At 39.3% G+C, this 23,497-nt stretch overlaps 1 protein-coding gene across 2 annotated transcripts in view; it reads right to left on the bottom strand.

Moving 5' to 3' along the window:
• Positions 1-2,201: 2,201 nt before the first annotated feature.
• fibcd1b (fibrinogen C domain containing 1b) overlaps positions 2,202-23,497 on the bottom strand; it is a 108,989-nt gene continuing 87,693 nt past the window's right edge. For both annotated transcript variants that reach the window (XM_053340149.1, XM_053340150.1), the window contains 2 exons: positions 5,284-5,463; positions 2,202-2,467 (listed from right to left, as the gene is read on the bottom strand). In XM_053340149.1, coding sequence (XP_053196124.1) covers positions 2,202-2,467; positions 5,284-5,463 — 446 coding nt within the window. The remainder of the gene's footprint in view (positions 2,468-5,283; positions 5,464-23,497) is intronic.

Genomic DNA, 23,497 nt, shown 5'->3' with positions numbered 1-23,497 from the left:
TAGGACTTCCAAAAGCTCAAGAAAAGATCATGTATGTCCACAGCGAGGCAGCTTCCATGCCAAGAGGTTCAGAAATCTCTCTCATATTGTGCCAAAAAGATTTATTTTTGTGCTGCAATTTTGAACGGGTGTGTGCTTGATAGGGATAATCACATTCCTCCTCTTCACTTGTGTTTTGACCTCCAGAGCAGCGAGGGGCCACTCCCACCTGTCGCTCATTGTAGAGGGAAGAGAGAAAGTTCCTGTAAATACATCTGGCTCGCTCGCTGCGTGTCTTTATTTGTACACTGGTAGATTTTTGTTAAGTCCATGTGCTTGAGTTGTCTTTGTGTTTTAGCATAGTAAGAAAACAGCTTCACATGCTCTAAAAGTCATACACACTGTACAATAAAATCTACAGATATCTTTTAAAGCTTTTAGTAAATCCAAAGAAACTCGATGAGACTGAAAAAAGTTGATTCACCGACGAAAATAAAAGACGTATATAAATCTGAATTGCACTATTTTCCGCCCACCTTTGTGTTTTTTTTTCTCCGTATGACATTTTTTTCTTTTTCTTTCAGTCTTTTTTTTTTCTCCTTTTATTGTTTTGCTTTAGGCAATTTTGTTTTTGCCATAACACATTGTAGAATTCCTACTCAGAAGTAAAATACAGTGTTTGTTGAGAGCATCAAATCTTATTTTACAGCAACTCTTCTTTCTATCTGCATGACAAGAGAAACTGTGTCACACAATCAAATCCCATAGTAATCACCTGGAAAGGAAGAGGGGAAAAAAATGACAAAACTGAGGAAAAAAAACTGAGATATGGGGATGTGGGTTGTTGGCAAAACAGGTCCGAGAAAATAAGATCAATGTGGTAGATTTGACACAGTCTTAAATTCCCCACTCATTGTGTGGTCCCATTGGTCTCCTTCAAACTGTTATCATTGTCTTTCCCTTCCTATTACATTAAACTACACAGTATAGGCTTTCTAATTTCATTTTAACTACGTAGATGGAGAGAGTGAAGGTATGCCAGCCATGCATCATGTTTAGCCTGTCTGTGCTTATCACTGGAGTCAATCGAGATGCTCTACTGAACTCAAGACAGTAAATTGATAGTGTTAAGAACTCTGTCTGTCTGTCTGTCTGTCTGTCTGTCTGTCCATCTCTCTCCATCATAGACACACACTCACACACAAGCACACACGCGCACGTACACACAAAGTGCTGGGTTACCATCTGTGAGTGCTGCATCAGTTGGCCAGTACTCAGCTGGCAGGCAGATCAGACAAAGTGCCCAATATGCTCCCTAATGGCCCAAGTCAGATGAATGAGATCCTCCGTTGCCTCTTTCTTTTTTTTTTTCATTTCTTTTTTTCCCATCCTTTTTGCACCTCTTCTTCTTCCACTTCCGCTCTACCCTTTGATTCACTCCCATTGCCCCCGTTTTCCTTCAACTTATTCAACTCTTGTCAAATTGTTTCTTCACCCTGTCTGTCTCTGTCTACCTCTCATTATCAAAGCCACCCCCACCCCCCCCACACTTCTTTCTACAACCATGCTAGGTCTCATTCACTCAGGATGTAAATGTGACATAGTGTACAATCACCACCAGTGTCCCTCCTCACTGGTGAAACTTATTTTCAGAAGGGAAAAGAGGGATTTGTGTCTCCTGTTTATATTGTGTGAAGGGTTTCCTTTTTCTATTATATTTGGAGCAACCATCTCTCCATTTACAGATTATACAGCGGTGGGCAGTGAGACTGAACCACAATCGAAGTGCCATGTCAGCACAGTTGGGAGGTCAGAGTTACATGTCTTGAGGAAATCACTGGTGTGTGATTCTGCCGGGGATGGATGGACCACCATGTCAGACTGAGTAAAGCTAGTGCAGTGGACTGTGGGCTCAGGGCTCTGGTATGCTGTTTTTTGTGAAATGAATCATCCAAAATAAGGGCATCACTGTTACATTACTTTTCAAGAAAGGGAACTAGGGGAAAGGATAATGGGAGCCAGCATGACACTAGTAGCTGAGTGATGAAGGAAGAGGAGCAAAAAGGGAGAGAGACATCAGGAGTCAAACAGCAGAATCAACTAAACTGAAAGAGGTATGATTTAGTGAATACAGAATATCAAGACAAGTAAGTCTGCTTAGCTGTCAGAAATTGTGGTTTGTAATGTTTTCAAAAATGTTTCTTCTTTCTATTTTGTCTATCTCATTTGTTCTCGGGGTCGCGAGTGGGCCGTATCTTCATTTCGGCGAACTTGAGGGAGTACTGCCAGCCAGTCCATGTGGACCACTCGATGCCATCAGCATAGGAAGTGTGTTGACCGCGCAGGTACTGGCCGTTAAGGTTAGCAGTGTGACAGTTGCGGTACCACCAAGCACCATGGTAGAAGGAGGCGCAGTTGTTCTCCGAGTGGTCGTTATCCCTGTCTTTGGTCGTGAACTTCATCCCATTGTGCTTCAACATACTGTCACCTAGGGAGGGAAAAGATGAGCAACATTTGAATCAGTATGCACATAAAAAGTAGGATATAGAGGTTTCTTTATCTAAAAAACTCTCATAAACAAAGAACAACCCTATTATTATAACAGCTAGTACCCCCACACACTGTAGTTATACCAGAGGCCAGGAATTAGACACATCCACAAGTGATTAACTTCAAAATGACATACAACTTTTCAATTAATCATATCTAAAAATGGAGGGAGATGAAAGAATGAAAAAATAGAGCCCCAACGTTCCCCAGAGTACTGCCTCTCGTTATCTAAAGCAGGAGGTCAAATGGCTTTGTAGCCAATTTATCAAAGGTTCTGTGGTTACCTTTTAATCTTCCTCTTTTTAAACACACCCCCAATGATTTGATTGGGATGTCAGTTAATTGACAGAAAAGTTATAATAATAGAGAAAAGACTAATGCAATTAATCAGATATGTTGATTGTATTCTTGCTGGTAGTATTACCATTCATTATTAAGGCATTTTTGCATTGGTGACTGTTTTAAAAAGATCTACAGTATTCACTTGTCACTGTTCTATGAACTGTTATATGACAACTGAATATGACAATGATTGTATGACCACTGCAGGGTATTGCATGTACAGCGAAGTTGCATCACCTGCTTTAATCATCGTCTGCAAGGTCAGTCACAATCAAACTGCTTAGCTGAAAATATCTACTTCCTACATTAAGATTTTTCATTGGGAAATTCTCCACATCAATAACTGCTTTGCAAGCCTTTGGTCAGAGAGGCTCACAAGCAAAATGAAAGCAAGGCTCTTGCAGACACTGTGTGAAGTTTTCAGCAAATGGATGTTCAAAGAGCTTATAATGTTATATAAACTCCCCATATACCTTCCCTCCACTCTCTGTCCTTTCCTTTCTTTCTAAAGCGGGCTTCACACTGTGACTAGAAGTAGAGAGACTGATAAAGCTGAGAGCAGAATGAAAGAACGCTCACCAGCTATCAGGTGATGGCTAACAGCTCGTCAGGGCATCAAACAGCCCTTAATTGCCCAGGATGTGGCCGCCTAGTTGCTTACCCTCTCCCTCTGTCCATCTTTGCTCTCCATTTGGCATTACCATGGTAACCAGTCAGCGGGAAAAATAATCTGACAGGCATGTCTGATATTCATGTTGTGTGCTGCTTGACATTAGGGGAGGAGATATTATGGGGATAGAAAATAAAGAGGAAAAAAGAAACAGCTCAATGAGCTCAACAAAGGGATGACGTCCAGAGGATGTTAAAAAAAGGAAAGAATAAAACAAAATAAACAAAACAGAAGCACTTAGAGGCTCATTTGCAAGGTGCTGGGTGTCACCTTGGTGGCTGGGGGCCAGCAGCTTCCTCTGATGCCCATTAAGATCCAGCTGCTCCCAGCCCAAATGAGCACCTGTCAGCCGATCAGAAAGCAGCCACAGCAGAGCAAAATACTACTACTAATAATAATGGTAGGACTGCCTAAAGGGAAGCTGAGGTGATAGCATCCTGAGAGTTTGAGTACCCTTAATTTGACTGGATTTAAATGTCCACCAGGCAGATCAGTTCAAGGTCAGGCCATGTTGAGGACAGTCCGGGAGCAGTGCAGGATGTTTTAGCAGACGGGCAAAAAGCTGTTACACACACAACACATTTTTTCCTTCCCCTCTGGTTTCCTTTTTTTTACTCCTCTGCCTCCTCTGTCCCTTAGATACTTCTATCCTCATTTTTATTTACCTCTTCTCTACTGTCCCTCCCTTCTTTTCTTGCAGCTGTCCCCTTCATCCCTCCATCCTAGTTCCTTTCCCCCTGTAGTTCCTTCTTTCCTTTGGACTTCTCCCTGCTCCATCTCTCATATCTGTCCCAATTCTCTCTGCTTTCTCAGAGGACTGCTCCCCGAAGGTTCTTTAAATTGCTTCTTCATTTCAACTGCAGGTTTTTGTTTACGCTGCAGGTCAAGCAGTGCAATTAATTGGCAGTAATTTAATCAAGGTGACAGGTCGCTGGCTTGGATCTGATGGTTGGGAAATGAGACACAACCACTACCAGTCTCTCTCTCTGATGGGCAACTGTCTGCTTGGTTGAACACACTTGTTAAACCAAGCATAACATCCAGTGTTTCCCCTATAATTGTACAGGCCTGGCAGGCCTCCAGGCTAATAAGAATCCCCACCAGGCTGAAAAGATATTGTTTTTTCTTGCCAAAAATAACACCAAATATCCATTAATTCAGAAATCAATAGCGTTTGGGAGCCTCTATGCAGCGCTGTTCCAAAATTGTGTCAGTGCTTAATAGTGTAGCTCATTTTAAGGGTGTGGGTGTGTGTGTGTGTGTGTGTGTGTGTGTGTGTGTAGGAAGTGTGACAGAGCAAGTGGCAGAAAAGTGATAAAGTGGTTAAGGTGAGCGGAGCAGAGGAAAAGGTTAGCAGTTAGTTATCAATATGGTTGTTATGGTACAGCACGGGCTACAGTGTGTCAGTAAATAAATGCTGTAGCTTCTCAAGACAAAGAAAGGAGTGTTGACTCCAAAGTTAGCAACAGTAGGTTAGCCTAACTTGAAGACTCTAAACAGAGAATGGAAAAATGTACGGCTGCAGAGTCTCTCCTCCCCTGGAGGCTAATCTCAAGCTAGGGGAAACACTGCATACTATTATCTTTCTTTATTTTAGATACAGCGCATACCCGAAATTGCCTGAAGGCTTCAACCCCCGCTCGCAATTAGGTTAAATGAAGAAAAAGTGCAAAAACAGAAATAGTATATACTAAAGGACATCACATCTTGCAAGCAAAGTCTAACTATATCACTATACACACCTGCATTGCCAGAATAGTCTCCCACAGTCAAAGGGTATCCATCATCTTCTGGGTCCACTGAGAAGAGGCCCACTCCAAAGGTACCATACTGGGCATAGGCGGTGCTATTTTCAAAGTCCTCCAAGTCAATACGTAGCTCATAGTTCCCCTGGATGGACAGGGCATGGATCTGCTTCAACCCTGCAGGGAAAAAGGAGGGAGACACAGACCAAAGCAATCCATTACCAAGCACTGCCGTTGTTCTCAGCAAACAATATAAAGCTATTTCAGCAGCCTCTCAATGCCATACATTTACTGGAAATAAGATGTAATATGGTTTTTGTCCCATTTATAGTCTCCCCCTGCATGTGTAGGGTTTCTTTCCAAAACAAGGTTAGAGTTTTTTTCTACAAGTGTGAGTGTCTCACACAACCATGAGCGAGAACAGCTCATTCCACTGAAACAGCGTGCTGTAGGTGATTTTCAATGTAATAATGTCACTAACTATTCACTGATGTGTGATAGCATGAAATCATGTTACAACTGAATTACAACTCTTCTACTTTCACCTACATTTGGCAAGAATAATTATAATAATTCTGCAAAATATTCTGATGTCCTCTGCATTTATTGATGGAGACCTCATCATGAATGGATAGTGATTTTTTTTCAATACAGAAGGTTAGTTATTATATTAAAGAAAAATAGTTCCAAAAGAAAAGGCTGAATTGGGAAAAATAGCATGACCTAGCAGAGCTGTTCAGTCTCATACAGGACAGTGAATTGATTTATGAACCAAGTGATTCTCATTTTTCCAAATGAGGAGGTATTAATATCCTGTATAAAGCACATCCAAAGTCATTTCCTTCAATATAGTAGAACATAAAAGACAGCACTCTAACACTTTAAGATATATCCTTTTCATATCAAAAAACAAAAGTGTCAATTTGTCAGCCATTTGTCAACATCTGTAGTCTCCTGATAATGAAAACATACAGAATTATAAGGTCAATAGTAGTCCATCCACCCAACCCTTCTCCTCTTAATAAGGCAAAATGTCACCTTACACAGAAGTCATCTGAATTGCATCACTTTCACAGGTCATAATTACTACAGCCTATAGATGGTATAAACATAACTATAGGTCATTTTTGTTGGCCTGAATTTTAGACTTATTGTTGTTGCTCTTGTAGGGCTGAGCTGGACAGTTCATATCCACTTGTGTCAACTATTTCAGATTTGAGCATGCCATTACTTCACCCGATGCTTCGAACCAATCTTTTCTAATTGTTGTTCAATACTTTAGAGAGTGTGTAAGACAGAAAGTGCCAAAGGGGAAAAAAGGTTTCCATCCTCCCTTCCTTGTTCCCTCCTGCTCCCTGTTTTTCCCCTGCTGTGTTGGAGTTGTTGGAGTGATGGTGCTTCCCAGGGCAAGTTTTCCTCTCCTGAGTTGATCAAAGGTACAAGAGGAATGGTGTGTCAGGCATATAGGAGCAGGAGGAACTAAACCAGGGTCCCTTGAACACAAAATTCAAGGCAGGAAGACAAACAAAAGTGAAAAAAAGAAAAAGAAATTGTGTGCAATGATGGAGAAGCTTCAAAGGCTTCATGGTTAAGAGGGGGGTTGGATTTGGAGCATGTAGAGTAAGCTGTAGGCTGCACAAGCTGGTTTAAGGTTTGTTTTACTGTCTCTCCTGTAATGTGACTCAGATTTAACATGAAAGCAGCTCCACCACAGGAAGGAAGACTTTTCTATGCACCTGAACACTGTCATTTAACCTACAGCAATCATCACCTTCACAAATGAAACTCATTCTCCTCTTTAAAGCTTACAATCCTCAAACTGACTTTACCTAATTTGAATTCCGTTGTTGTCGAGAATTGCACTCTGAGAGCGCCTTGTCTGAAGTAGAGGTCTAATTTGATGACAAACACAGCTGAAAGAACCTATTATTATTCAGAGACAGAAGCTCGCAGTCTGGGCTCAGGCACTTAGTTTGGATTTAATCTAGCCCAATGGGAGGTTGATCCCGTTCTTTTCATTTTCACAGTGGATCGGCAAATTGGAGGTGGAGAATCAGTCATTAATACATTCATAAGCAGGTAACTTCATGCATGTCAGTTTCCACTTAATTCATGCGCCCAAATGTAAATACTCAATAATATGAAAGAAACAGACAGAAATACATATTTTCACACACATTCATAGAAGAAGAAAAAAAAAGTCTCATTTGCAAGACACTGTTTTTGTGTCATAGCCCTTTGAGAGAATGTATCAATCCACATAAACACCTAAGGGAAAAGTACCCTGGAGTGATTTGACAAACTTCAAAAGAAAGACTTAGGATGTTTTCTCTTTCAGGAAAAAAAAAAGAAAAATAATATACCAGATGCAGCACAACTCTATTTAAAGACTCTGCGGCTTCCAACTGTATTTAAATAACTTTAATTCAGTCTCTAATTAAATCCCCAGAGAATCTCAGCTAGACTGTAATTCAAGATAATTAAAGAGGAAGACAAGTGAAATAACAACAGAGACTTCTTTGGTTAAAATCTAAATGCTCAGGTGTAACTCCCTGTTAATTAAATGTTATTGTTAGGTTATTTAAAATGGGTTTTAATACAAGGGAGAATTTTGAGGTGTTTTGCTTCTGTATTAACATGCTGATTGCTCCATTGGGGAGCATTGCTACTCTTCTCACTGATTTGCTATTTAAAGGAAGCTTAGCAGAGAGTCAAAACACTTCTGTCATTCTACGTGCTTTAGATGGCATTTAGGATATGCTTCCTTTATTCTCTTTATTTCTGATTAGTTTTACATGTGGGCCATTAAGACATAACATATTTAATTGCTGTTTGCTTTGATGTGCTGTCTACCCTATTTTAATTTTAGTTTAATTAACATTACAATATATATTATATTACTTTATGACTTTAATTGCCATTTTTGCAATGGCTGAATTTCTGAAGAAATGAAAGACTCCCATGAAAAAAAAAACCCTAAACTTCTCTCTAGAAATACTAAATCAATCATTTAAACAAGTCATTATGGTCTCAATGGATAAAGTCATTCCCTCTTATAAGTGTTCTGGTGGTCAATTAGGAAATTATTGCTGGGTTCATAAGATTTGAAGACTTGTAGTAGGCTTTGATGTCTGCTGTGTGGGCGTTTTTTCAGCTGCTGCTCTACAAGGCTCCAGCACTCGCGCTGAGTCGAACTGCTGTTGCAATATTTCGGCAAATTTACTGTTACTTGATTACGATAACTGCTCTGTTGGGCTAACATTACAAACTTTAGCTAAGTATGCATCAGTCAGTGTTCCCAGTAAGCTAGCGTTTTCTTCGGTCTGAGGTTTTGTCGTGTTTCCACAGCGTGGGAGAAAGCACCCTGCACTCACTCATTTGGAAGGTCCTGAATCAAGATCTGGGCTTCAAACTGGCTCCAATACAAATGTTCATCTAGTGTATACAGCCTATGGTTAAAGGGTTTACATTAACAGACACCAGACCAAAAGCAGTGGACTGACTGACCAACCTTCCAACTGACCACATCCCTAAAATCACACTGCTTGCATGACTAAAAATGGCCATGCAATACATTTTTGTTAAAAATTACAAAGAGCCCAAGCACATTCACAATTCAACTGATTTGCCTATTTGTGTATTTTGACCAACAAATAACACTACCTGAAGCTTTCTCATGGACTGTGAGTCAAGGGTGGATTCAGAACCAGACAATATAAGCAAAGTGAGCAAAGGAGGCAACTTTCCTGGTGACCCAAACCCTCAAGAGCCCTGAAGGCCTCATGTGTTGCATCTTCACAGTGTGGTAGTAACTAAAATGGTAAATCCAGGGCCAAGCTCCTCCTTTATTTATGTATTCTTTATTTTTTGCTAATATTGAGGTATTGTAAAGAAACCCTGTGTTAAAATCTAGTCTTCTAATATTCCAGGTAATATAATGCTAAAATGGTATGTATTTTTAAACATTTAATCAAATGATCAGAAACCAACTAAAAAAGAAACAGCAAACATGGGGCAGGAATACTGCTTGGTTTCTATAAGAGGCAGAGACATATTTTCAGGAATTCTGTGGGTCAATGGTTTCCCATGGGATTCCCGTGGGATGGGATCACATGACTGGGACAGAAAAGGATAAATGGGAGCAGTCTTTATAAATAAATATGCGATTATAATATGAATAAACACTATTTGCTTCATTTTGAACATGATGCTATTTGTTCTGTTGTCATTTTTTATTCTTTTTTATTCTCTCCTGTCTGCTCTGTCGGCTGGTTGCTGATTGGTTGGACATTTTTTCAAGAATTCTGTGGATGGGACAGGAGTCATTCTTACGGGAATGGGTTGAGACAGGAGTATTTTTCTAAGAGTTGGATGGGACAGGTGTGATTATCCACTCTTTCCCCTTTCCCCTATGGTTTCTATGACAGTGCAAGATGTGTTGCAGGAGTGTGTGTGTGTGTATGTGTGTGAGCATGGGGGGCTCAAAAAGGTCACACAGCCCATTTTTGCCCCAGGGTGCCTTAGGGTGCCCTCAAGTCACACTTTTCTTGAGCATACAGTGATAGTACATTTCTATCCAACACTTGAAATAAGAAATTCTGAATGGGTAGCAATCTGCATTGAACTTCTTTCTACACATAAATCTCTAGTACTATACAGGCATAATTACTCATTGTCATCTAAAACGATAAATAATACTGGTAAAATCAGGACCTCATTTTAAACAATCAATGTGTTTACTGATAAGGAATCTCATTTAGTATGTGCCTGATTAACAAGCACAAGCACATCGATGGGACAAAAATCTTTAAGCATCCTTTGCTATTAAATCATCCATGTCATTACAGTCTCCTTTCCAATGACAGAGCTTTGAGCCTATAAAGACTAGTACCTTCCACAGTGTTAAAAATAGTAGGTTCACTGAAAGCTGAACATTATCTTTATTATATCCATTATTATGAATATTAGCACTTCAGGTAGCAAAAAGACAAAGAGTGTCCTCTCCACTGCACATGAAAAACAGGTCGATCTTAAATTTAGAACACACTGATACATGTGGGAGCAAACTATTGTTCCTCTTTTGGTAATACATCTATGAAAAATGATATATATCTGCTATTACCTCATTAAACTAGGTCACAGTAATCCATAACTCATTTTCACAGCTCTGAGGTTCACAGGAAGGAGGACAAATTTAGCTTGTTTAGAATATGGCGACAGTAATTTGTCATTTTTATTTTTTATTCATTGTGAGAGGGCATGTTGTGTTCCCCACGACTGAAAGGAAACAAAGCTCAAGTCTTTCTGACACTGATTAAACCATTACCACCAGAGATTCCGCCTGCTTAAATGTGATTTTACAGCTAATGAGACTGACATCAATGACATGATTAAATATGTAGAAGATGGTAGATGTCTCTATGATGCTGCTAAAAGGCCCAAATATTAATGATTTATTTGCTTTTATTTGAAAAGTATGTAGGGGAATGTATTGGATGCTTTTAGGGGACGGGTTACAGTCCTATGCTCGCAGTCTCTACGTAGCGCAGCACTGCAGGGCATAAAGGAAAAAGAATAAAAAACAGATCCCTAAACCCAACAGAGAAATGATTACACTTCTCTCTGCCGCTTGTGACATTTCTCGAAGTTAATTATTCATCATGCTTTTCTCCCTCTGTTGCTGGGGGGCAGCTCCTGAGACTGTTTCAGCTGAAAAGGAGAAAAGGACCAGCAGCACTCTTCCATCTCCTCCTCCTCCTCCTCTTGCTTCTCACCCCCCCCCCCCCCTCCCACCATAACTCAACCCCTGCCTCATCTTGTCTTTCGTTTTCTCCGCTCCATCCCTTCTTCTTGCTTAATCTTCCTGTCAAACCATTTTACTCTGCAGAGATTGTGGTCGAGGGGTTTTGCGGTGGAGGGGTGGGGTGGGGGGGTTAGAAGGATGGAGGATGGAGTATTTCCATAGCCACGAGGACAGTGGCTGTGCCCTTTGCCATTAGGGCAGTCCGGTTGAGGGGGTCTGTGAACACGCGTCTGCTGAAAGGCTTACTGTCGTCCACTCTTAGGGAATAAAAAAGGCTTCCCATTGTCAGCTCTCCCCTTGACATCAAAAGATAGTAGCGCAAGGAGAAAAACAGAGACAGGTGTGTGCTGAACTCTCTGGCTTGCTGCTCCCTCAGAGCCAAGTGTGACATTTTGGTGGGACAAAAAGCAAAAGAATTTTTAGTTAAACTGTCATAGCTCAGACATGTCTATGCCTGTTTCCAAGTTTCTCGCAAATTGAAGACAGTCACTTCTCCTGGGAAAATGGGAAGAGGAATATTCCATATGTAAGATTTTTTGGAGCCCTGCTGAAGGACTTTAATGCTTGCTATAGTTAGAAATGCGCTCATTTTAATATATGTCTGCTATGTGCTTTGAAGTATAAGCTCTCGATCCCCCTCATACAAATATACTGAACTTGAAAGGAACTGGACTGTGAACTGGAAAGTGCAAATCCTTTAACCCTACCCACTCACCTTTCAGTTGGTGAATGGTGAATGCTCAGACTGGCTGAAGATCAAATGAGATATGCCCTATTGGGAGCGCAAACATTGTCCCAATTCTTCCATGCTTGTTGAAGGAACAGAAAAGGAGTGTGGGGGCTGTATTTTTTTTGCTGGCTTGGCTGCACTCATGCACACATGAGTACCCTGCATTTGACTGATAGAACAAGTGCATAAGAGGCTGATTCCACTACATTCAAAAGCATTTCAAGAATTCAGAATAGCCTTCAGCTTTCAACGGTAGTATTTGTTCAGCAGCAAACACACGTTGCCGCTCCCCAGGCTGAGTCTAACTTGGGAATAATGATCATGGGAATGTTTGTTCACTTTGCCCACAGCGTACTCATTACTGCTCTCAGGAGTCACTTTCTTCATCTTTGAAGATAGATACATTTTTGCCATATATTATTGATACACATTGTCTCGTTTGAATCGTTATGGGTTTCTGAATAGACAAAAGCACACTGAGCCTCAAGCATTTTCACTGAATTAAATCCAGCAGCTTGGGGAGCGGGAGTGCTGCATACGTAGGTGGTTCAGCATGACTGCAGGTGTGAAGATGAGTCTCTGTAGATTAGATGGATGCCATGTAGAATGACAGTATATATGACAGTATATATGTGCATCTTTCCACTCTGCAACATCAAAGAGATAGTGAAGCATGACATATCTAAATGAAGTTGTGAACTTTCGCTTACGTTCATGATTATTTCATGGTCAGGTCATATTTAAGTGGACTGAATGTACAGACGAGGCGATGCAGGATCACAAAGAGATGCAGCAATAGGAAGAAAAGCCATTTCTATGGCAGTCTCATAGAGCTATTAAGTGATAGAGACAGCCATAGAGAGACAAGTTATTATGATAGTGTTCTAATGTAAGGTGTAATTAAATGTTAATTCATGATCAAACACACGTACTCTATTTTAAAACGTTGCATTAGGGACAGCTCAGATTGCAGTGAAATAATTTTAAATGGCAGGAAGTATTTATTTTTTGTTTTAAGTGGTTTAAACCTGTTTTTAAAACCTTGCCTTATTGAATAACATGAAAATGATATAAATTAGCAAGGGTTTGCTAGTGTTATTGATCATTTGTTCCACTATGACTTTTGAGATTTCAGTCTTTTTGCTTCAAATTCTCTAAACACCCTTAGACAGTCACTTACCCTTACAAACTATCCCCCTTCACTAACCCGATGTTACTTACAATGGCGGAACATAGAGGATAAGTTTCATACAAAAGAAAAGAAAATGTATGTTAATGTTAATTTCCTCAATTTGGAATGCGTCCTTATCATATTTAAACAATGGTAGTAAATATTAAAACTAGATAACAAAAAGAATAATGGTCAACAATTCCTATTGAATGATATTGCCTTGTTTTTCTACAGATATGATATTGATATTTAATATATTAACAAGCAATAATCAACACTCGATGACCAACACCAACACTACCAGAGATCCCAACAGACAAAAACTCAAGGGATAACAAATAACACCCTGTTTTGAAATATATATAAATAATATATATATATATATATATATATATATATATATATATATATATATATATAATATCTTATAATATCTTTGTATGAATTACAGTTCGAAAAACTCCTCATCTATTTTATACTGGCTCTTTATGCAGCCCCCCATTTCAACATCTGTCTGAAGCTGGCTGCCTAAGCTACTGTCTCTTTAAGGACTGATTGGTTAACTTCCAGAAATTGCCCTTCAGCTGACTTCTGCCAGTTATGTAAACAAACTAATAGTAGTAGGATTCAATATACAGCTGTTTGTGGGCATGCTCAAATAATCTGACGTTATCATATGGAGGAAGTGGAGGTAATTGTGCAAATGTTCAGAGCCTGAAGCCTTGGCTTTTGACTAGCAGTTAGTATTTTAAATAAGTTCACCTCAAGTTTCGGAACTTTGTTCATGTTTAATATAGACATCCGATGCTATATACATATTTACAACACAAAAATAATAGAAAATTGCAAAAAAGCATGATATATCCCCTGTAAGCCAAATAAGGGAAATAACAAAGCTTCTTAAAAAAACAAGATGATGCAACGGTGGTGGAAGCTTACATGGCTTAATCTGAAATATTTAAACTGTTTATTTAACAGATTAGCAGGTTGCACGCTGTGACTACAAAAGCAGTGTGATGTCAGCTCATCTACAGTGCTAGACAGAGCTTTGGGTTGTGGCTAACCATGTACTTACACCACCAGTGAGTTTGTGGGTGTACACAGCAAAGATGCTGCTGTCTCACTGATTGTTGCTTTCCATAGTGTTAAAGTGTATAGTGTTAAATACTTGAGGAAGTACACACACAGTCACCAGTGTAGTATCTATTGATGTTTGAATGCTATTTTCTATTATTTTTGCTCATGCATTCATTCTGAACCTGTGGTAAGGTGTTCATGACTACTCTGACCCTGTGCTCATTTACAGTAGAACTCTGCTGGACTTTCTCGCCAAGTCGCTGAAATCTCTCTGCTAGCTGTCACTGCACTCTCTCTATAGCACCATGTCTCCCAGCTTGACTTACTGGACATAAGGCCGTTGGTTTGGCTGGTTTGGAGCCAATACCTACTGTTAAACCAGTTCTTTGTGGGTCAAGATTTCACAGCTAAAGAACCAGCTCTCAGCCAGATTAACTGGTTCCAGAGTGGCACCAACTCTTTGTGTGTCTAGAAATTAAAACCAGTTACATTAAGGGCTGGAGGAAGTGACTACAGTGAAACCAAACTGCAAGGCTCTTCAGACTGTGCAATGGCAGAGATTTTGAGCCGGACAAAAAGCTGTTAATACATCACTTTGTTATTATTATTATTAGATTCCTAATATAGAGATAGATAACGCCTTTTTGGAAATTTGATGTTAAGCATTTTGAGTATGTTATGAGTATATTATGTTACAGTCATGTGACTGCATCACAACCATCTTTTATGTGGATTACATTAATAAAATACTCTTATTGACTTTTTAATCAAAAAGCTTTTATTGCACTGGCAGTAACGTAAAAAGTATAGCTGTCGCTGTCTGTCTCTCCTTTGATCCACGCTGCTGTATTGTGTGTAAGACCAAGTATTGCCACAGCTTCTGAGAGTCTGTCCATCTTCTCCTGCATTTGTATCTGTGTGTGAAAGGAGAGCTATGTCATCCGCAAAGGCAAGGTCATCTAGCCGCTCACATATTGTCCACTAATCCCATTTCTTTTCCCTTCAGTTATTTCCCTCATGAGCCAGTCAGTTACCAGGAGGAACAGGAATCGTGAAAGTAGACATCCATCCTTGACGACTGTCTTGATATTAAAGCTCTGGGAGAAATGGCCTGCAATACATGGCTTTGCATGTGGTTCCATAATATGAGTTCTTGATTAAGTTTATGATCTCTGTGGTTATTCCATAATGGTCCTGTCTAAGCTATACTTTCTCAATGTTTTGTCAAAGTTGATGAAATTGATGTACAGGGATGTACTACATTCAACAGACAGTTCAATGATGATGTACAGTATTGCTGTGGCTGTGCATGAGTGATTTTTCCTGAATCCTGCTTGGTGGTCCCAGAGTCCCTTGTCTACAGCTTGAAGAGGGTTGAGGATGACCCGGTTTACTGGGCACAGAAAGTAGGATGATCCCTTGGTAATTGTTATATTTTCTTCACATTTCTTCTGGCAGTTTCACCATGTATCCCTCTGCCTACTCTGTAGGTGTCTTTTCCTCTTCAGATTCTCCCAAAGAAGCCATAGAGTATGCCTAAATGAGTTTATATCTACTTTAAGGGCTTAAGCCTTGCTAGGGTCGGGCATGGGGTTCACTATCTCGTCCTGGAAAAATTGCGTGGGTTACAGAAACTTTAACGAATGTCTCCCAGCGCTCTTTTGAAATGAATGAGTACTGGCCATTCTGTCATACCACCAGTGTGAGTTAATAGTAAGAAACATGGGAAGCGATAGGTTTGCTCACTTTACTTACAATGTAGCTCTCATGTTTGTTTGGCTCAACTACTGCTAATGAGGTTGATCTGAAGCTCTCATTTGGAACATCTTCATCCTCCTTCCAGCATTTTTTTCATCATGACTATTATTAATGAGAGGGTACGTTGCTTTTAATAGATGGGGACAGGTAGCAGTTAGTGTAATACAAAGCTAATTGGTAGGTCACAATGATGTATAACAGCAATGAGTCTTGATTAAAACTTGAGCATTTACACCTCCAACTACCATTTTTGCCACGGCTAAACTAAGATCAGACATCAACTATGCAATCAAAAATACTGTAGGAGAACAAATTCAGGAAAAGTTTAATTATTTGAGAAACATTAGGATTTCTTCTGGTCTAACAGCCTGTCTGTGTAGATTCAGGAGCCAATGACCTCTGACCTAAAGGCATAAGGATGTCAAGGAGACATGAACAGGACTACCTCCACTAGTCACAGGAAGAAAATAGACAGCTTGAATTGGTGAAATAAACCATTGTAACTTATTTTGCTAGCTGAATATCTCTTCAGTCATACAATTATGAAGAAGCCACATTCTTTTCAATCACCCCCTCTCCTCCTATCTTTAAAAAATGCATAATAAGTTTCTGAATTGGTCTGAAAATGCTACTAAATGTGTAAATATATAACTATCTTGACTTATTTAACCAATATTAACTTTTATTGTGTTACAGAACAATTCAATTAGTTTGATATCATGGAAAATCAATCTCTACTCCATAATCTGTTAATTATAAATTGCACATAATATTGCATGTGATCTATCTGATATCATCCAGTATAATTTCATTAATAAGCAATGATTTCATTGCTAGGGTGATGCTCTCTTAACAGATTTAATTACACATTAGAAGATGACAGTTTATTGATTTTACTCTGTATTTTCTTTGGTTAATCAATATTATAATGTCTTTTTTCTCACTGTTTCATGATGTATTGATGACACTGATGACAAAACATAAGTGTTCAGTATGCAAGCGCATACAGTTTTTAAATATTCTATAGGAATAAAGTCATTCTTTTATTTGATTGTCAGTTTTTATTCTATATTTATTCTGCCCATTAAAAGAAATAAATAGTAACCCAAGGCATTCTACTGAAGGAGCACCAAGAATCTTATTTCTTCCACAACACACATCCTAGACTATAAAAACCTTTACAGCTCATTGTCAGGCAGCTGTTGCTCCTTCTTTTATTTCTAGGCCTTATCAGCTGTGATGGCTTGTGTTGCATTTCGGGCGCTGTCTTTTTAATTTTTTCTGCCAGACAGATATAATCTTCAGAAAGGAATTCTTAACTAAGAAGAAAGACTGCAATGATGCTTAAGCCACAAGCCAAGCCATTTAAATAATCTAATATTTTGTAATCTCTTATTTGTATTGTGTAGTTAAATCTTTTAAAGACATTTCAAAGGTCTCTTCTGATTAGGTTTGATCTCCATGCTTCCATGGCCTGCCACTGAATGCACTAAGATTGGGACACCTCCCTGCTGCGGGTTTCCACTATGTGGCCTCAGCTAGTCTCAGACTGGATTCATCCTCCTGAGAAGCAGTGAACCAAAGCTGTTTCACTGAACCGACTGCAACAGTTCTCATCTGGCTGTCACTCCAGTGACTCGAGGATAACCGAGTCTGCTTTGCCTTGCGCTGCACTTTCCAGGAAGTTTACTCATCATCAAGCCTTCATCACCATGCAAACAGTAGGAAACCATCTGTCATGCTTCTGTCTCAGTTAATCCAGCTTTCAAAATTTAAATTTTTATTGTCCGTAGTTAGAGTCTTGGCCCCTCTTTGTGTTTTTGACTTATTCATTCTGTCGGCAATAACTTAATTTAACCACTCATTCAAGCATCCATTCAGTAATTCATTGTAGTTGAATATATGTATGCTTTGTGTTTCTCATTCATTCCTATCCCTTGTTATAATAATTTTATAATAATTTGATTCATAGGCAAGTTGTTGTATCTGTGTAGTCCTTTCACAACTCTTCGGCATGATACATTGATAATACTATAATAATAAACTAATACATTTGATTTAATTATTTCTCCTCCAAGTTAATTCATCTATGAAGGTGGTGCCCCAAATTAACTTTACAAGTGCTTATTATTAATCCACACACACACACACACACACACACACACACACACACACACACACACACACACACACATTATTTAGTATTTGTCATATACATCCGTAGAGATTTATACTTTAACTAAAGCCATGTAATTATTATTTCACTCCATTACTGCTGCCCTCCATGTTTATTTCCTTCTCATCATCTCAATGTTTCACCATATCCACATGAAATCTCCTCATGCAGGTCCTGTTATGATATATTATGCATAAAACATTGCCTTTGCTCTAAGAATAATTCATGCAGACATAATTGAGCACAGAAGAGGAAGTCAAAATGTCTGCTCTGATTATGCATTTGACAGTGACTGCTGATGGTTATAATATTGCATATGCAATTTGGGTTCACATGTTGACAACTGTTTGGGTAAAAAAGAGTGGATAGTGGGTTTATAGGCATGAATGTGCAATAAAAGGGTACTCGTGGATACAACAAAGCACTAACATCATCCAGTTCTTCCATATTTCACAGTTGCAAATATATAGTTGGTTCATTTCTAATGATAGTATTCACAGTCGCTTTGGAGTGAACTGTTGAAACGTACACTGCACTTGTTTGCAATTGCGTTTTCTTAAAAGTCTGTTTAAATATTTTCTTTCAGCTTTGATTTCTCAGAGCACTTTAGCTGTGCATCTCATCATTAGTGTCTTTTTTCGGAGTATTTCAACGACAGCATATGTGTGTAAAAGGGCTGGATGGTTTTTTTGGTCCACTCTTGATGCACTTAAAAAAAAGGAGAAATGTGCCAAGTAGGAATCTCCAAAATTCTTTCTTAAGTCATAGCTACAACTAAGCCTAAAAGCGTTTAATTGTCAGTGATGAGACAGGCACTTAGGACAGGAGCGAAATATAAAAGAATTGATTCTCTGAAGTCATCCTGATTTTAGTGTTGGCTGAAGTTGTGTAAGGTTAATTTATCTGATGCTGGATAGCTCAAATAGATGTCAGTATTGGTTTGCTTTCAACTTCATGCCTTTGTGAAACTAAATGCTTCTAAATGCCATCCACTGGGCAAAATAAAGAAAGGGATTTCGCTCAAGTGGCAGGATTAGAGTCATAAAATCACGAGAGAGAAGAATGAGAGCCAACAACCCATCACATCTGATATCAGAAATTAACCTTCGGGGTGGAAAGACCGAGCCAGGGGAGATGGAGACAGAAAGAAGAAGGGGGAGAGAAAGAGAGGCAGGTAGACAATTGCAGTGAAAGTTGGCAGGCCTGTAAGGCTGTAATTCAGGGAGATGATCATGTTAATATTTAGAGGTGCTCTCAGGTAAAACAAAATGAGCAGAGGAGCCCCAGCTTGACGGGAACGACTGGCAACAGACAGGGCATGAAGATCCACTGGGTATGGAGCAGTCACACAGACGCAAAGGATCAAGGTTTCACAGTAGTGCACCCAGTTGTCTTAAGACTGCCAGTAAATTCGCATAACAAAATGTCAACTTAGTGAAGCAACGCGTTAGTTCATGCAGGACACAAAAGTCAGCTGACAGACACCCCATCAGTCTTGCACCAATCACAGCCATCCACACCTCAAGGCGGACCATTTAAATATGACTCCCACATACACTAACATCCCTCCAACATTGCTCACACTGCTGCTGGTTAAACTTGCCTCCACCACCCCAGCCTCCACCTTCGTGGTTAAGGGTCTCACCATGGCTTTTGGGTGCAGCAGCGGATCCTTCATACGGCCTCCCCACACCACATCAAGAGCACAAACGGTTCATTCAAATCTTGTTAATAAATTTGTCAAATGTATCTCATTGGTTGTGTGGTCCTTGCTCGTGAAAACCCATTATGTAGAAAAGTATTTTTTTTCCCCTTGAAATATTTTTATCTTTTATTCTGACATTATTAAAGCTCAATATGTAGAAAAGTATTGTATTGGTAACCCTTCGTCTTGCTATGAACAGTACTTTGAAAGAGGTGACAAAGTACAGAAATTACTATGAAGAATTACCATTATATCAAAAATTAGGAAATATTTGTACTGTATTTATACATGTGTTATGAGCTACGTCTGAACAAATATATAGTACAACGCATTTATTTTATCTGTCAAAAAGTAACTAGTGGTCAAATCAAATTATTTTATTCTGCACAGTCTAACCAGAGGTCCAACTCTAATGAACAAACTGATATAGGCTCGTGGAGTGTAAATGACACTATCGATGCATTATAGATGCTTCATTTTCAGTTCATAAGTTAAAAATCATGTTGGTAAGCAATCCACATAAACCAAGAAAAGTCACTATCATTATCGTGCCAAGTGTGTTTTTGAGCTGTTAAAGGGGGTCAGGAGTCTACAGGTCCCCAAACAGAAACATTACTGTTGAAAAAAGAGACATGATAATAAAGGGGTATCACAACTGATACAAACAAGACAGGAGGATAATCAGACCTCATCCAAAATGTGTACAATCAACCCAATCAAACCCAAACACAAAGAGAACATGAAGACTCATACCAATCTGTAGATATTTTCTCTACACTGTTCATCTCACTTTAAAAGCCACATTTTGTCTCCTATGATTATGATTATGAAACAGAACTGTCTTGAGTTGGGTCTCAGCTATAGGAGCTGAAAGGGGCCGTTAAGATCTATGCCATACACTTTTCAATTTTCTCTGAGTGCTTAGCTGCTAAAAAGTGGCAGAAAAAAAGTGAAATGCATTAAAAGAAGTGTCAAGCAGTTAATCTAACTACGCACAGAGAATGTGTCAGATGAGAGGGAAAGACACTGACAGACAGAAAGGGAGGGAAAGCTGGAGGAGAGAGTCATCACGGAGCGAGACATGACAAGCATGGAGTTGAACATTCAAATGTCATGGTGACTTTGATCATGGGCAGAAGGAATGACACCAATAAAGCCGGGCAAGGGCAATGTAATGGTCTCACTAAGCCCCTCCTCTGATTTCAGGGTCAGAGCAATAAGGAGCCAGAGAGAGAAAGAGAGAGTGTCCAAAGAGACGGTACATCTTTAGACCCTCCAGTGCTGTTTGCTTGTAATGAGGTTGCTAAGAGTTCAGTGCTAATTAAGTACAGGGCATCATTAGAATTCAAGACACTCTTACTCAAATATTAATATTGTCAAAACAAAGTATTTTTGGGACCATTTAGTCAGTTGACCTTATATGCCCTGCCTCATGGATCTATTGATGGACAACGAGGCAGAGATAGAAACCAGATTACAGTCTTTAAAAAGATCAAACATTGTAACAATATATCCACATCCAGGAGCATCATGCCATCATTTGTCTTTTGAAGGGGCACGGTTATAAATGCTTTAATGTTAACACCAAACCAAGTAGTTAGTAGTCAAACCAGTAATTATCTGCTCTGGCTTCAATTTAACCAGCTCCCACATGAATAAGTACCAATTAATACCATGTTGCAATGATGCCTTTAAAAGCAATATTGAACATGAGAACGTAAGAATAAATGCTTTGAACTCTGGGGTAATGTTAACTGGTGATCAAGCCTCCACCATTCATTATGAAATGTTAAGTAAAGGGAGCTCACAAATGCGGCTTTTGTTTTGGACACATTTTAGTGCTGAAAAATGTTTTTTTCAAAAACAATAATTTAGCTACAAATAATACCAAGAGACAACAAGCTAACACTAATGTTAATTAGTTGTGGGTTATGTGTAATGGTAAAGTGTGTTGGATTTAGTGGCATCAAGAGGAACACACTTTGCAGAAACAGAATATTATATTCATAAGTGTTTTCATTAGTGTATAATCACCTGAAAATAAGAAGTGTTTTCATTACCTTAGAATGAACACTTTATGTCTACATAGGGAATGGCTCCCCTCCCACTAGGCTGCCATATTGTTTCTACAGTAGCCCTTTATAGACAAACCAAACACTCGCTAGTGACGGACCTTTTGCATTTTTCACGAGTTTCCTACATGCTTGGAAGGGGAGGGTGAGAGGAAGGATATTCAATTGGTTGCAATCTCCGACCTCACCGCAAGATGCTACTGTATCCTGCACACTAGACCTTTAAAACCTCTGGCACTAAAGGGCATGTTACAGGTAGTGTAAAATATGAACTAAAAAATACAGAAAAGAGGGTTTTGTTTAAACACTATATTGGTAATGGCTATTTAAAATACTTATCGTGAAAGTAGGATTTAACAATTTCTGAACCCATCCAATCTCAAATATTTGTCACCTCAAGTTGAACGGGCATGATGCCTTTGCCAGCAAGGATCAACATTTTCTAAAAAATTGTGGAACCAAGTAATGCTAAATGTTGCCAAGTGTGAGCTCAAGAGATGAATAATTATAAAGTCCATTGAGAGCTTCCAAAAGAGCTAGTAACCCTTACAAACATTGTAAAGTAGCACCGGGATGTGAGAAGCGTGTTTAATTCAGTGTGAGAAACATGTTTTTCACAGTTACCATTGCCTCATCTCACCCATTCACAATGCAGCACCACAGACACCATCCTGCAGAAATGTGTACTTATCTTTGCACAGAAGAGTCGAGGCAATGTTACAAATTATGAATTGTTAATCTATATGTTGTTCTGTTGTATACTGTCAGACCAGGCATGAACAATGTGTCACGGTTTGGTGCAAACTACAAAATAAGTGTTATGTATTTTTTAATTGAACGCCTCTAAGAAAAACCCAGGCAAATGACAGAAATGAATAATTGCATGAAACAAAATAGAAGGGGACTTATGTGGCTTAAAGCAGGGAAGCAAAATACTTGATAAAAATACCATTCTGTCACTGTCATTAGCAGACTCATTCAGTCACTCCTCAATCAAATTTTAAATCACCCCATCTGCGCTCATTCAAGATTCCTTTATGAGTGGATTCTTCTCATACATTTTTACATCTTCTGGGGAAAAAAATCCCTTTCCCTTTTCTAAGCATTTCCTACAGCATAAACCAAACCAGACTTTGGTACCAGCACAAGCAGAGAAGTGGAGGCATATACTGCTACCTGTAGGCTGGTGATGAGAGGCATCAAATAAAGTACCTGGGCCTTGTGGAGAGGGCTACGAATTGCTCGGGTCCTCATACATATCGAAATTACTGGCGAATTGCTGCAAATTGCAGCTATCTCCACTCCAGCAGTGCAATCTAGTACAAATAGAGTGTCTGCCAGGGTACAGCCGCACCAATCAGAGACTGCATACCCTCCTGAAGGAAACAGAGGCAGAGCTGGAGGCTGAGGCATCATTGTGTCAGCATCACAGCAGATTGGCAAGGCCTCAGCTGGCTGGTTGACTGGATCCCTGGACAGCCAACATCACTTTGTTGGACTCACTGAGGAGGAATCACACTCCTGAATAATTGATTGGATATGAATGCAGTATTGGAGGAGCTTTAACTGAAAACACTTACATGTGCTCTAAATAATAGATTGAAGGGGATTGTAGTTTATATTTCTCTTTGTCATGCGGGATACGGTATCATATCATATATTCCTGTATTTCCTGACAGCTGGCTTTCACACTCATTCCAATCAGTTCTCCTGTTATCT

This window comes from Scomber japonicus, chromosome 19 (genome assembly GCF_027409825.1).
Source record: "Scomber japonicus isolate fScoJap1 chromosome 19, fScoJap1.pri, whole genome shotgun sequence".
NCBI classification, from domain to species: domain Eukaryota; kingdom Metazoa; phylum Chordata; class Actinopteri; order Scombriformes; family Scombridae; genus Scomber; species Scomber japonicus.
This window is presented reverse-complemented; position numbering and strand designations above follow the sequence as displayed.